Genomic DNA, 14,303 nt, shown 5'->3' on the forward strand with positions numbered 1-14,303 from the left:
GAATATATTCTCTCTCATTCTCTCTCTCTCTCTCTCTCTCTCTCTCTCTCTCTCTCTCTCTGTCAGTGTGTGTGTGTGTGTGTGTGTGTGTGTGTGTGTGTGTGTGTGTAGCATGTGAGTGCAGTCAGTGTCCAAGAAAGGCAGAAGCCTGCATCTAATTCCCTGAAACCAGTTAGAGTTTTGAGCACCAAGCATGGTGGCACATGGCTTTAATCCCAGCACTCTATAGACATCTGCAGGTTGATCTCTGAGGCCAGCCTGGTCTACTGAGTGAGTTCCAGGACAGCCAGGGCTACTAACAGAATTACTGTCTCTAAGTGTGACAGAGCTAAGGGGAAAAGCATAGCCCTCCTGCCCCACAAGATAGTAATTGTCTTCCATAGGGATAGTAGAAGGAAGGAAATGGGGGTGAGGTCGTGGAGAGGGGGTGACTAGGAAGCATTGGGGGAGGGGCAACAGTAGCAAACAGCAGGGCAACAAAGAAGTAGAGCATGTGCATCAGGGGGTCATGGGATAGGGACCTGGAATGACAAATGGGTGTGGTACAGAGAAGAAAAGAGACAGAGAAAGTGAGAAAGAGCTAGATTAAGTCTGAGGGAGCCTGAGGCTATGTCCCCAGGAGGAGGAGAAGCAGAGGAAACTGCTAGAACAAACACTCGGGGCGCCTACTCTCCTGAGGACAAACAAGTGAGGATCTCATAACACTAAATCTCTGTGTGATTCATGCATGGGCGTGGCATCTTTCTAGGCGGAAACAGGTGCACGTCTGCTATAAATACTCCTGATTCTAATCGCAGTTTGCACAGTATTGTTTCTTTCCTCTGTTCCCAAGGAATGCTGAGGTCACAGCTGCAGGTGAGTGAGATGAAGGGAGGGGGGGGATGGGAGCCCTGAGAAAGTGTCTTCAGTACTCAGTTCATAGTCACCTACTCCACTGTCCCTCTGGTGACCTCGGTCCGAGGGACACGGACCAGAGCCACGAAGTCCTGGAGGGATCTCCAGAGACAAGTAGGAAAGGGTGGACTAGGAAGCAGCCTGGCAGGAGCACGGGAAGTCCTGAATTCACAGCCCAGGTGCCCGGAACTTTCCCAGTTCTCTGAACTGGGTCCTCTGCGGGGCGGTACTGAAGATTTCTTGATTTTCTCCGCAGCTCTGGTCACATCATAGGTAGCCGGGCTCAGGAAGGAACATGGCAAAGAGAGCAACCAGCAAAGGCAATCTTTCCCTGAATCGGAGCCTTTTGGTTCTGCTGAATTTTCTGGGGACCACGCTGTCAACTGGTGAGTTCCCAGGGTCCACGTGGAGGGGGGATGGGGCTCTGAACAAGGACCTGGCTAAGTCGGGAAGTTCTTGCAGTCCTGGGCTGGCTGCCAGGAAGCTCCTGAGCTGCTTCTCCCCTTCACCCTGGCTCTGCTTGGCTCAACCCCTCCCCCACCCCAGGCTGCAGTGGATCGAAAAATTTATGGACAAAGTTAAGGCGGGAGGGCAGGAGGGCCTACATGGATGAAGATCACAGCAGGCAGAAGGGAGTGCTTGGTGTATCCTCAGCACCACTGTGGTCCTTAGGAAGTTAAAGCCCAGTCTCCAGGACTGCATATGCGGGGCACAGTGCTAGACCCCTCAAGGAGAGAGGCTCACATAGCTGGCCTGGACCTAAGGCAGGCTGTGCTCTGAAGACTGCCTTCCTGGGGATTCCTCACAAGCTCTGCATCATTCCTTGACCTCTTTGCCCTTGAACTTTCTTTCCCACCTCCCCACCCACACTCCCATGGTACTTCTCCTGCAGATACCAGGACAAGGCAGCCACAGCACCCATGTCTTCAGTTTATTTTTTCCCTCTTTTTTCTTTCCCTTCTTTCCTTCATTTGTTTTATTTTAGGGTAAGGCTTCACACTATTTCCCACCCTATAGCATCTGAAACAATCCCTTCTCTCCTTTGGTAGCAAGTGCTGAGATTACAGGTGTGTGACACCAGGGTCAGCTTCAATGCAATCTCTCCAGAGAATTCTGGCAGTTTGCTGACCACTCAAAGTCCCATGTGTCCAAAGCATCATGAGAAAGCCGAGGTTATAAAGTACCTGCTTCACAACCACGAGAACCTGATTTGATCCCTGGACTTGGTCCAGTTAAAGAGCTGGGCTTGGTGCTGTGTGCTTTCATTGTCAGGACAAGGTGGTCCCATGCAAGACAGGCCTGGGTCCCTGGCAAGCCTGTCTAGCCTACTTGAGTCCCAAGCATCTTAGAGAGCTTGTCTAGACAGCACTGCTGTGGCACTTCTGTAAGACATTATAAAAACATTTCCCTTACTGAACCCTGCAGGTCTATGTGTAAATACTTCCTTCAAAGACATTTGATATCATTATGATTATTTTTTATTGGCCCAAATTTGAAGTCCGGCATGCTTTCTTTAAATATCCTGCACTATTCACTGTTTCTCATTTAGCAAAACAGTCTCCCTTAATGAAACTTCTAGGTGGGTTTTTCTTACAGAGAGCTAATGTGTATTCCATGCTGATCCACCTAAGTGCCAAGGTTGTGTCCTTTGGTTCACAATCACAAATTCAGAGGGCTCAGGTTCATCTTCTCTAAATCTCCTGGTGGGTCTGCTTAGTGAGTAGGAATCCCAGCCTCTCCAGGAATAATTCAAGCCTTAGGAGTGTTAGGATAGAGAAATTACAGTAGGGGAAACCACAGAGATGGGAGGAGAACAGGTGGAACAGGCAGAGAGGGGAAAGGAAGAGGAAGCTGGAAGAGAACAGGAAAGGAGTCACCAATCCTGCATCAGTTTACCTCAAAGCAAACATTTTGGGGAGGGAAAGAGAAAGAAGTTGTTTATATATTTTTTAGCATTTTTTTAGTGTAATCATAATAAAAACTTGTTAAATGTTCCTTTTATAAAATAGTTTTAAATTTTGGATGTCAGTGCTCACAAAAACACAGGATAGTAAATACACACACATTCACTTGATCTGGCCAGCTTCTTTTTGCAGTCTGCTTAACAGGATAGCTCTAGGGTATTGTGACCTCTTCAGCTGTTAGTGAAAGTCTGGAAAATCAGGGGCCATTAAGTATGCTGGGAAACATAGACTTAAGAGGAAATAGATTGGGCTTCAAGCAGGTCAGAAGCAGACAGAGATCTCTCCTTGAGAATGGATGATGTGTGTGGTGTAACATGGGAGAACCTGAGATCTGATGCCCAACAGTGTTGTGTGAAGGGGCCCAGTGGGAACACGGATGAGCACTGAGCTCACAGCTGGCAGCTCCCCTTCCATGCCAAGCTGCAGCCATCCTCCAGGCTCCATGTTGGATTTACCATGTGTTCTATGGTGCCTCCCTTTCCCCTGTGTATTCAGTTAGATTTTCATCCCCAGGAACATAAATGCTATCTGACATATTTTATACTTCAGTACTTGATAAAGCACTTACAAGATAAATCTCCCTGGTGACACTATGTACACTTGAGGAGTCCTACCAACCTAAGACCGTTAAGGGTGGTGCAGAATTGAGGATCCAGAAGCTGCTGGACCTCTTGATTAGAGGCTTCTCTTCCTGAACCTTTTCCTGTTAGAAAGATTTGGAGTGTTAGAAAACCATGACTCCTATGGATCCCTGCTCCCACTTTGGACCTCACCTGCATGTTTCTCTCACAGGTCCAGACTCTCTAAGTTGCAACTTCATTGTCAAGCATCGTGCCTCAACTGGACAGTGCTCAGTGAATGGAAAGCCTCTCTTTTATTTTGATTATGAAAAACAGAAGGGAAATGCCGCTGAGGTGTGTGCTGATTTGTACCAAAGCCTGAAAGATACTTTTGATAAGATGACGAACCTGGAATCAGAGCGATTCAAAACCGAGGGTAAGTGTGAGACAGAATGCAAAGATAGAGACTATAAATAAGAACGAGGAAGAACAGAGCTCACGTAGGAAGGGGGTTGTGGATGCATCTGCATTAAAGAGCTGACTATTGACCCAACCTTGAGGTACCTGGTACCCAGTGTGCAAGAAACAGCAAGCCAGGGAGGAAAGAATACAGATCCTAAGTGTGCAGAGAAAGACTGGACCACTAAGGAGGTGATGGTTCTATAAAGGGTGGAAGATGATATTGTGTGTCATTTGCAGGTGATCACTCCTTGCAGGTCACCATACAATCTCAATATAATCAAGGAAAATTCATTGGTGGACTCTGGGCCTTCACCATCGATGAACAGTATTCCTTCTACTTTTATCCAAACAACACCTGGAGAGAGAGTCATTCTAATGCCATCAAGACCATGAAGAAATGGGAGAACAACAGGGAACTATCCCAAAATCTTAGGAAACTCTCCACGGGAGATTTCACTAGCTGCCTCAAGAAACCGACACACTCCAGAGAAATGCCACGTAAGTAGTTAGGTAGGTTATTACAGGGAAAGGTCCACAGGGTGGGAAAGGCATAGCAATTCTCTTTAAAAGGCTGATGACTTCCTTATATGGATGTGAGCATGTGTACACAATGGAAAATTTGCTCGACTGAGTGAGTGGTTCATTGGTGGTCTTCCTGTCTTCGGATCAAGTGATGGCCATGAAGATTTCTCTTTGTCATCCAACCTGCCCCTCTTTCTCATTCCCTATTAACCAGTGGTCCAGGCTCTACATGGCCTGCTAATGAGCCCCAAGTCTGTGTGCATCACTGTAAACTTCCAGCCTTCTCATCCACAGGCATAGCTGCCCTTCCACCAGCTCCAAGATCACGTTTGAAGGTTTCATTATCTTTCCCTGGCACAATTAAACAACACCAATGATGCCAACTTCCATAAAGTTCTAACCACAGTAAACATGGCACATGTTTTATAGTTCAATTGACATGTGCTCTATTTGATAGTAAAATAAACTCTGTCAGCACATGTTACACACACATCCTATTCATCATTCGATCTAAGGTCTGGGAAAAAAGTTATCCACATCAGTTCCTCGGGCTGCCCAGAGAGAAAGAGTTAATGATGGAGGTGTGATGTTTCTAGTTATATCCACATTTTTTTCTGACTTTTTAAGGATCAACAATGAAGATGCTGGATACCACCCAGCCTACATATGCCACTCAGATGCATCCTATAGTGAATACCACCCAGCCTACATATGGCACCCACAATCAACCTACAGCAAATATCACCCAAGTTACTTTTGGCACCCAGAGTCTGAGTATCACTGTGACAGTGATTGGTATTGTTGGTGGACTGTTCGTAATCTCCATGGCCATCTTTTGTTTTAACAAGGTGCTAAAGAAAAAAAAGGTAAGGGACAGGCTGGGCTCTCACTCTTTTCCTTGGTTGTATTGGTTGGGTAAGGATGTGGGAGGTGGGTCCCAAAATTCTCAAAGCCTGTCCATCACAGTGGCTATCTGTCCACTAAAATGATACCTTCTTAGTTAATATCAACCCCCACTCCACAGTAATGTTGGAGATGACTACTGTTGGGCACAGGAGCCAGGCAGAGTCTGCACACCTCTGTAGTGAGAGGAAGGGTGAAACAGGAAAGTCCTCATGAGAGGACAGAGAATCCAAGGACCAAGGATCCAAATAAGATACAAGAAAACCTGAAATGAGGTGATCCCTCCTCATAACCACAAAACCTTTCCCCAGGCTGTGACTGAATTCTGTTTGCTTTTAGCCAATGGCTTGATCCAGTGCATTAATTCTTATACCTAAGGCCAAGTCTGTTCATTAGCAGCTCCTGGATTATGACAGCCCTTGGGACAAAATGATCAGAATGAGCAGACTAGTCAAAGAGTTGCCATCGTGGGACAGTCCTGTAATCAGGAGGCTGATGCTGAAGGATCACCAAGTTCAAGGTCAGCCTGGGCTGCATAGTTACATCTTGTCAAAAGAACAGAGAAAACAACAAAATCCATTCATGTAACTTGCTCACTCTACTTAGTCACAATTCAGTGCATGTGGAACTATGGTTCCTATGTCTCTGTCCTCTGAAGCTGAGGTCACCTGTGTTTGCATAGGTAAAGTGAGCTGAGTGCCCACCACGCACATTGTTGACCCTTGCCATATAAATAGAAGAGTCAAAATGAAATTTGTGTTAAAGATGCCACTGTCATTGTGATGAAGAATGCCAATGTTCTACATATTTTAATATGACCTAAAATTTTTCCTTATAAGAATAGTTGGTACATTTATTGTCAGGTGACATATCAAATATGTAAGTCAATATAATTGTTTTTAATAACTTTTACTACATAAAATGTTTTAAATCTACCTGTATATTTCCGCAGACCTACAACTCTGGTACATGGAAAGCTGAGGCAGGAGGATTGCCACAAGAGTTCAAGCTTTTGTAAATTACATATTAAGCTTAGGATCAGCTTGAGGGATAAAGTGAAGCCTTGTCTGCTAAAAACACAAAAATGAAAAATAAAGGCCAGCAAAGACAGAAACACAGGTGTAATTTGCTGACCTTTTATATTTGCTGATAATTTCATGTTTTTTTATTTATTTTTTATTCACAATTTTTGCTGTATTAGAATTACAACTCCAGAGATATCTGAAGCACCATCTTACCTGATCTTGTTGTGGGAAAAAGATCTAGAAAGAAAAATGAAAGTGAAAAGGATTGGGCAAAGGATCCCTTGCTCTGTGATGTGGGGGATTGTCTGACAAAGGAAATAGAGTGGGTGCTGCAGCTGATGCTGAGGAACACACTGTAATCCACATGCCTTTTGTCATAGGTGCTCCCTGCTGCTCCTCTATAGTCTGATCTGCAGTCCTCATCACCAACTGTGTCAGGTGACTCTTAAACACTGCCTGTGGCTTCTTCAGAAAAGGACTCAAACATATGTATTTCTGATGGCATCTCTGAAATCTGTGCTGTTGAGGTTGGACCAGACAGGTGAGAGTCCAGGAGACTGATGGCCAACAGAGCTCCACGCACCAGGGCATCAGAGTGCACTAGGCTGCTGCTTCAGGCACTTTCTTCTGCTCTGTTCCTTTTTCTTTCTTATTGGATGGTAGTGTTGTGGAGACCAAGCCGGGCCCAGCTCTAAGTTATTCATCACAGTGCAAAACAGGGGCTTGCCCTGGGTGACTCTGTTTTAGAAGGAGATGATGGCTCCCTTTGGAGTGCAAGGCAGATGTTTGGTGACATGACACCTCACTTTCCACACTAACACATGTCAGACCAGGACCACCCATGATGCAAAGGTTGGTAATTAACTTAATCTTAAAGGTAAAAATATGTCATCCATACACTTATCAAAGTAGGTTGGAAGCAGGGAGCACATGTGCATATCAAATCATATCAGAGAATCAGTTTGCGAATTTATCTCATCCTCACCTGGATCCCTGAAGAGGCTACCTAACTCTGCAATGGTCACGTCCTCCACAAACTTGCCATCTGTCTCTTTGTGTGTCAAGGAACCTGCAGGCAGAGGACTCCTGACCATCTTAAGGCTTCAGCTCCATCCACACCACTAATGTCTCCTCCTTGAGTCACTGTCTGACAACTCACCTGCTGCTCCAAGCTACTATGGGTCTGCATCTCACCTGCTGGATCCTGTGGTCCTGCACCTCACCTCTGCAGGTCACTCAGTCCTGAGGCCTGGTGTAGCCCTGAAGCCCTGCAGCTCTCCACTAGCTACCTTGTCAGCTCCTCTAACCACCTGCATTGTATCTGTCTGTGTGACTAGAATCTTTCTGTCTCTGCCTCCAGTCTGGTCTTCTTAAACTCTAATGGCAACTCATTCACTCTTTTGCAGCCATTCTGTGAGCTAAGGACATATGATAACTGTGTAGTGTACAATGTGTGATATGAGAGTTTATATGGTAATTAAGACAGAAGTAAGAGTGGTATAGTTTGGCCAATCGCCAGTGATAATTAGAACAATGTGGCCATTACAGACAGTGCATTGGATGAATTTGGTAAATTAAGATACACATGTGAGCAGCTGTTTTCCTGGCATAGCTCACTCACTCAGGATTTCACTCACTATAGTATAACTAGGGAGTAAACAGGCCATTGGCAAAGAAATTGGAAATACACAATTATTGTTCAAAAAAATGCAATGTCTAGTGATGGAAGGAAAATTTAGCATTCCTACAAAACCCTGGTCAAGAGTCTAAGCTTGCGCCATTGACCCAGTGCCTGGCTCACACTCTTCAGGGTGAGATCTGACCAAGGTGTCAGGAACAGGGGAGCCTTCCCTCAGCCTCTCTCGGGGAGTGGGTGAGGAAAAATAAATAATGTAGCAGGAAGAGAAGAGAGCAAACCTCAGATCACACATCATTTATACATAAGATGGTTATAAAATCATATCATAATTATCATAATTATATCATAATTATCAATTATGGTGTGTGAAAGAAAACTAAGAAAATTGATAGCTTGTGTAAGAAACATGAGTAACAGACTAAGAAAAGATAAATCCTTAGCGTTGCCTCCAGGGACCCTGAGTACCACAGATAATGGTAACATTCTTAGACTAGATGGCACTGCCATGCCAGGAACTGCAAAGGGGCCTGGCACAGGCATAGAAATGTTACATTCAGTGGCCGAAAAGGATATAAAGGTTTTAGTGAGGAATAAGGGACATCGAGACAGCTCAGTCATAAGCTCAGGACCTGTTACAAGCACGAGGTCCTGAGTCTCCTCCTCAGAACCCATGCACACTGTGGTGGCACATGCTTGTAATCCCAGTGTGGGACAGAGTGAGACAAGTGCAGCTCTGGGGCTTCCTCCTCAGCTAGAGTAGTTCAACTCATGAGTTTCAGTACAGACTAGCTTAAGACACAGTGCACATGGTGTCCTGAGGAGTGACATTCAATGGTAGTCTCCATACTATGAGTATATGAACAAGCTTACACACATGTGTGTATACACAGGAAAAAGACAAACACTGTGGACCAAAACACAGCTAGTGACTTCTCCAGAGGCAATATTCCTGAGAGGAAATAAAGTTTTTTTAATATTAATAATGAGATATTACGTGGCCTTGTCTTCTGGGCCATTTTAATGTTCATATTTGAATAGATAAGAAGGGAACAGGTCGTGTCTTCTTAGACAATAAGTCTTATAGAACCAGTGTTCAACGACTGACCTCTGGTTTCAGGGGTGCATAAGATTCACCTTCTAATTTTGAGGTATCAGGAGGAACTGAGTTATACTCTAAGCATTCGACTCTGGTTATTAAAAAAGAATATTTTGATTTCATTTTCGAGGGAGGATCCTTTGAATCTGCATTGAGGTCCTGAAAGATGGGCAGATTTTGCCATATATAGGTGATGCAGACTGCTTCCTTTTGCAAGCACTGCATTGTTGAGAATGGGGTATTGAGAGCCCTGTCTGGAGATGCTGAGCTCTCATAGGGTCATGGGACTATAAAATTTAAGAAGAGATCAGCCTACATTTTAGAGAAGAAAAGGACAGTTATTGCATGAGGTTGGAGGTTAGACTTTGACATCACTCAGAAGTCAAGTGGTCCTCAATGCTGACGGATAGGTGTTGGTGTAGATGGTAGTGATGGATAGCCCTGCCACAACACTATCTCAATCTTAGTGGCTTCTAATCTAGAAGATAGAAATGACACTGGAGGATTAAGAGAGACCAGCTAAAGACACCACAGAATTAAACCAGAAGTAGGTTGTGAGCAGGCACAATGAACTGTCACTGAAAGAATGAGTAAATGTCTCCACAATGCTCCCAGGAATGTTTGCTGGTAGAGAGCTCTTCCCTCAGATGATTCCACAGTGGCAGCCTTATCATGACTACAGTAGTGGGGGTTTCGGGATGAGCAAAACCTGACAGGAGCTGGTTCAGACATCTCCCATGGCCTTTCATCTTAGGGAAGAAACTTAGGAGAAGTTGAACAGCCTGGTTAATAACTGGAGTATATCCTGCAATGTGGAGTCAGAGTGTGAGCTGTACCTCTCCTAGTATTTAGTGACAGGCTTGAGCATCAGTCTCAGTCACTACTGACACACAAGAGTCACTTCATCTAGGGAGGGGTGGGTGCGGAGGAAAAAATCTATTGTATAGACAGCAAAGGGGTTGATAAACTTAGAATTGGGAATAATTCAGGGTCATAGATGAGGATTAATTAGAATGTGGAGGGGGTTAGGATCTTGATTTCTCCCAGTTGGACCAGGTCCTGATGAGAATCCTGGTTGCAGCTGATAGATTTTCAAGTTTATATTATTTGTAGCTATATTTTTGGGCGGGTCTTTAAGACCATGTAGATGGTACCAGCTTCCTTGTGTTGTTGGCAGTTGTATCTCCTTAGTGGTTACTTTCAGGAGTGTAGGAGAGTTTCAGGGAAGACTTGTCTTTTGTTTTCCTTCACATGTCATCTTCTGAACAAGGGAATTTTTCTATGAAATGACCCAATACTCAAACTCTGGGGTCCCCACATCCTCTCTGAAGCTGTCATATCTTTTTAGAGTTATCCCACTGTCTTCTATGCACAGACATGGCCAACCTGGGGTGAAGGTGAAAATCCTGGCTGTCAGCCCAGCCCTTGATCCTCACTTTTTTAAGCCTCTAAATGTGACTATTCAGAACTCAGAAATTCAGTTAACCAGTCTTAAAGAACAAATAGTGGTTTTAGTCTGTTACACAGCTTTCATAAGTGACCAACTCACACCACAAGACACCTATGAATGTGGCCAAATTAAATGCTGAAACTTCTTAAAAATATATTGAGGCAGTTTTGCAAATATATTTTTCAAAGTAGATTTTAAGGTCCTCAGGCATGAATTAGGAGATCACTTTGTGTCTCAACATCAAAAGATTCGACACTTCTGATGAATACATATGGACCAAAACAAATTCTAAATCGATCTTGACTTGACAAGACTCCATGGTTCTGAAGTTGAATGCTTGACAAACTCAGAAGAAATTACAAGCAATAATCTTGACAAACTACAAATGTAATTAAACAAGTTTTAATTTTTGTACCATACAGTTTTAAATCAACAGCCTCAAACCTACAGAACCGTTCGCCTTTTTAAAGTCCTTTAGAAACCCTTTAGGGTGAAATTACTTTTTCTTACAAATCTTTCTTACTAACAAGTACATTCTAGTCATCAGAAATGCTTACTGACATTAGGATTTGGGGGTGGGGAGGGAGGGTTGGGGGATAGGGCCTGCTTCCTTCCTTTCTTAAGTGATGATGTAATTTAGGCTTCTTGTTTTCCTAAAAGTATAAAACTCTGAACACAGCATCCCTCCTTATGTGTTGCCTTTTACAAATTGGGATTAGATGTACAATATGATCATGTGTTACATTGTCATTACTTGATGTGCTTTTCCACAAATTTAAAATAATCCAGTGTGTTAGAATTGCTTGTATCTTATGAATTAAAAGAATTTTGAAATAAGCTTGCATATTCTCTTGCTTATCAGCCAATTTAAGTTAAACCCTTTGAGAGACATTATCTTGTACGGATACCACATAGCATCTCTCTGTAGGTGGAAAATGTTATATCTAATCAAATACACAGGCAAACAACTGGGCCAGGACACAAAAAGACAGAGAAACCTCGCATGTGTGAACAGGAGTTCCTAGAAAAACGTGTACCCACAAAAGCTAAGTGACTGTGCAGTCCTCAGTGGCTGGAGATGCTGCAATGCCGCAGGTCCCCAGACATATTTTCTTGGACCATCTTTGGTCCCCTTAGGAACCATTTATTGCCTAAGTCTATTTGTGACCTAACATTTTTGTGACTATTAGATATGTCCTCAAAATGCATGAAGAGACCCAACCCAAAAGCTAAGAATTTTATGAGATACCATCTGGCCCAGAGTTGAGATTTGCCAAAATTAAAAGAATCATCTCCGTGATATCTCTTTAGATTTATTTGAAAGATTATTGATTTATGACTTTCTTTGTTTCTTCAATACAAAAAGTTAATAAACAGAAATACCACATAAAAATCTGTATAAACTAAATGTGTGGTCACTCTCGTAGCCTAGCCATGGTCATTTTGCCTCCAGAATAAAAGTGTCTCTTACCCTTTGAAGGAAGGGTTCTTTCATGGAGGTGGTTGGCTATTTTGCTACTCCAGGAAGGCTTTCCCTGGGCTACACTCTCTTTGGAAGCGTTGTATACAGTTTAAACTTTGTAATACTTTGTATACTTTGTAAACCTTTAAGGCAGGAAAGCGCTCAGGCCTCCTTCCTAACTTAACCTAAACATAGGAGGAGTCACATTTATTTTTTTTCTGAATTTCGGGCAGCAAGTTTCCAAGCCATTGTGTAATTAGAGGGCCTTGGGTTGGCTCACATACCACTAACACTAGGTGTGTCATTTCACTGCTGCAAACTGAAAGCAACATTTAGCATAAACCTGTAGGACAATGAGGGGAGGAAGGATGAGTGCAGGCTCCATACACCTTGTGTGTTTCCTTTATGAAACCTCATGCCACGGCTGTAGGAAGCTTTTTATTCTTTGTCTTTTGGTATTTACACTTCTGTCCCGCTTCAGAAGGGACAGATATCTTGAAAACTCTAACAGGCCATAGATACAGACTACTATACCCACGAAACTTTCAGTCACCATAGATAAAGAATACAAGCTATCCCATTACTAATTCAACTTTTAAACAATATTTATCCAGAAACCAGTGTTACAGAAGATATTACTTAAAAAAAAAAAAAAAACCTGAAATCCCAGGAGGTTAACTACACCCATGAAAAAGCAGGAAATAAATAATCTCACACCAGGAAAACAAAAGATGGGAAACACACACACACACACACACACACACCCTACCACCACTACTGACAAAAAAAAATAGCAGGAATTAGCAATCATTGTTCATTACTATCTATAAATATCAATGGACTAAATTTCCCATTAAAAAGACACAGGTTAACAGAATGGACGTGAAAACATTCTTCTGCTGCATATCTCAGATAGACGTTACCTCAGGGTAAAGGATTGGACAAAGATATTCTTTGCAAATGGATCTAAGAAGCAAGCTGGTGAAGCTATTCTAACAAAATAGACTTAAAACCAAAATTATTCAACAGAGATAAGGAAGGAGGCCTCATAGTCACCAAAGGAAAAAAATCTACCAGTTGGCATTTCGATCCTTACCATCTATGCTCCAAATGCAAAGGCACACACATTTACAAAGGCACACACATTTACAAAGGCACACACATTTATAAAAGAAACATGACTAAAGCTTAAACCACACAATGAACCTCATGTGTTAATAGTGTGAGACTTCAACACTCCAGTCTCACCGATGGACAGTTCTAAACTATACAGAGAAATAATGCAGCTAAATGATGTTATGAACCAAATGAACCTAACAAAAAATCACAGAACATTTCACCCAAACACAAATGAACATATCTGTCGGGCCTTGGACGAGGTAACTCCATTTAACCTGAGACCTTCAGTCAAGTAGCACACAGGTAGAGGGCGTGATTAGCAAGTCTCCACCTCCAGAGATTAAAATATTAATGAGTTATCTAAAGGCCAGGAGGCTTAGCTAATTAAGTTATTCCTGCCCCCTTTCCTTCTCCCTATAAAAAGCCAGGCCCCCTGACTTTTGGGGGGAGCGTGCACCATCTACACCCACTCACCATGCCATGAAAAATAAAAGCTTTGGAAAACCAGACTCCACATGTCTCCTGGGCCTTCCTACACCTGCAGCCAGATTCCCAGCCTTTGAAACTCTGAACCTTGCCGATGAAGCTGCTGGTCCACCTGCAATGGCTGTGTGAATGTGGGCCCCTCCTCCAGCGGTGTGGAAAGCCTGCCTGGGACCCTGCTGCTGGACTGCTGTGCGACTTTGTCCCCGTCGCCAGACTCTCCCCACCGCGAGTTTTTTTTTTTCCCACACATAAAGTGCTTCTTCTCAGCACTTGATGGAACCTTCTCCAAAAGTGTCCACATATTAAGTCACAAAGAAAGTCTCAACATACAAGAAAAATGAAGTAACACCCTTTGTCCTATCAGACCACCATAGATTAGAGCTGGGTTTTAACAACAACAGAAACAACAGAAAGCCTAAAAGCTCAAGAAAACTGAACAACTCTCTACAAAATGAATACTGGGTCAAGGCAAAAATAAATTAAAGTTTCTCGAACTCAATGAAAATGAATGCACACGTATGCAGACTTCTGCAAGTAAGAGAAAATGGTGCTAAGAGGAAAGTTCACAGCACTAAGTGCCTTCATAAAGACACTGGAGCGATCTCATATTAGTGACTTGATACCACACCTGAAAGTTCTAGAACATCTCCTGTAGCCAGGCTAGACTTCTAATGGAGAGATTGGAACAGCATCCCAGCCACAAAACCTTTGACATACAATT

General features: G+C 43.3%; 1 protein-coding gene across 4 annotated transcripts; it reads left to right on the top strand.

Moving 5' to 3' along the window:
* Positions 1–751: 751 nt before the first annotated feature.
* On the top strand, positions 752–11,352 carry LOC143440125 (histocompatibility antigen 60b-like). 4 transcript variants are annotated; one of them, XM_076926798.1, is made up of 7 exons: positions 752–855; positions 1,151–1,280; positions 3,651–3,854; positions 4,118–4,378; positions 5,030–5,268; positions 5,702–5,825; positions 6,711–11,352. In XM_076926798.1, exons 2-7 carry the CDS (start codon positions 1,190–1,192, stop codon positions 6,737–6,739), a joined length of 948 nt encoding a protein of 315 aa, XP_076782913.1. In that variant the 5' UTR covers positions 752–855; positions 1,151–1,189; the 3' UTR covers positions 6,740–11,352. The 4 variants fall into 4 exon arrangements, with proteins under 4 accessions (XP_076782913.1, XP_076782914.1, XP_076782911.1 ...); XM_076926799.1 differs by having other exon boundaries at positions 5,705–5,825; XM_076926796.1 differs by lacking the exon at positions 6,711–11,352 and having other exon boundaries at positions 5,702–6,684.
* The last annotated feature ends 2,951 nt before the right edge of the window (positions 11,353–14,303 follow it).

Source organism: Arvicanthis niloticus, chromosome 28, assembly GCF_011762505.2.
Source record: "Arvicanthis niloticus isolate mArvNil1 chromosome 28, mArvNil1.pat.X, whole genome shotgun sequence".
Lineage (NCBI taxonomy): Eukaryota > Metazoa > Chordata > Mammalia > Rodentia > Muridae > Arvicanthis > Arvicanthis niloticus.

Bases quoted from the DNA above. Each gene is read 5' to 3' on its own strand.
- LOC143440125 (XM_076926796.1), top strand. From the start codon at position 1,190: ATGGCAAAGAGAGCAACCAGCAAAGGCAATCTTTCCCTGAATCGGAGC. The intron at 3,855-4,117 runs GTAAGTGTGAGA...TGTCATTTGCAG, and splicing joins AGAGCGATTCAAAACCGAGG to GTGATCACTCCTTGCAGGTC. The intron at 5,269-5,701 runs GTAAGGGACAGG...TCTGTTCATTAG, and splicing joins AGGTGCTAAAGAAAAAAAAG to CAGCTCCTGGATTATGACAG.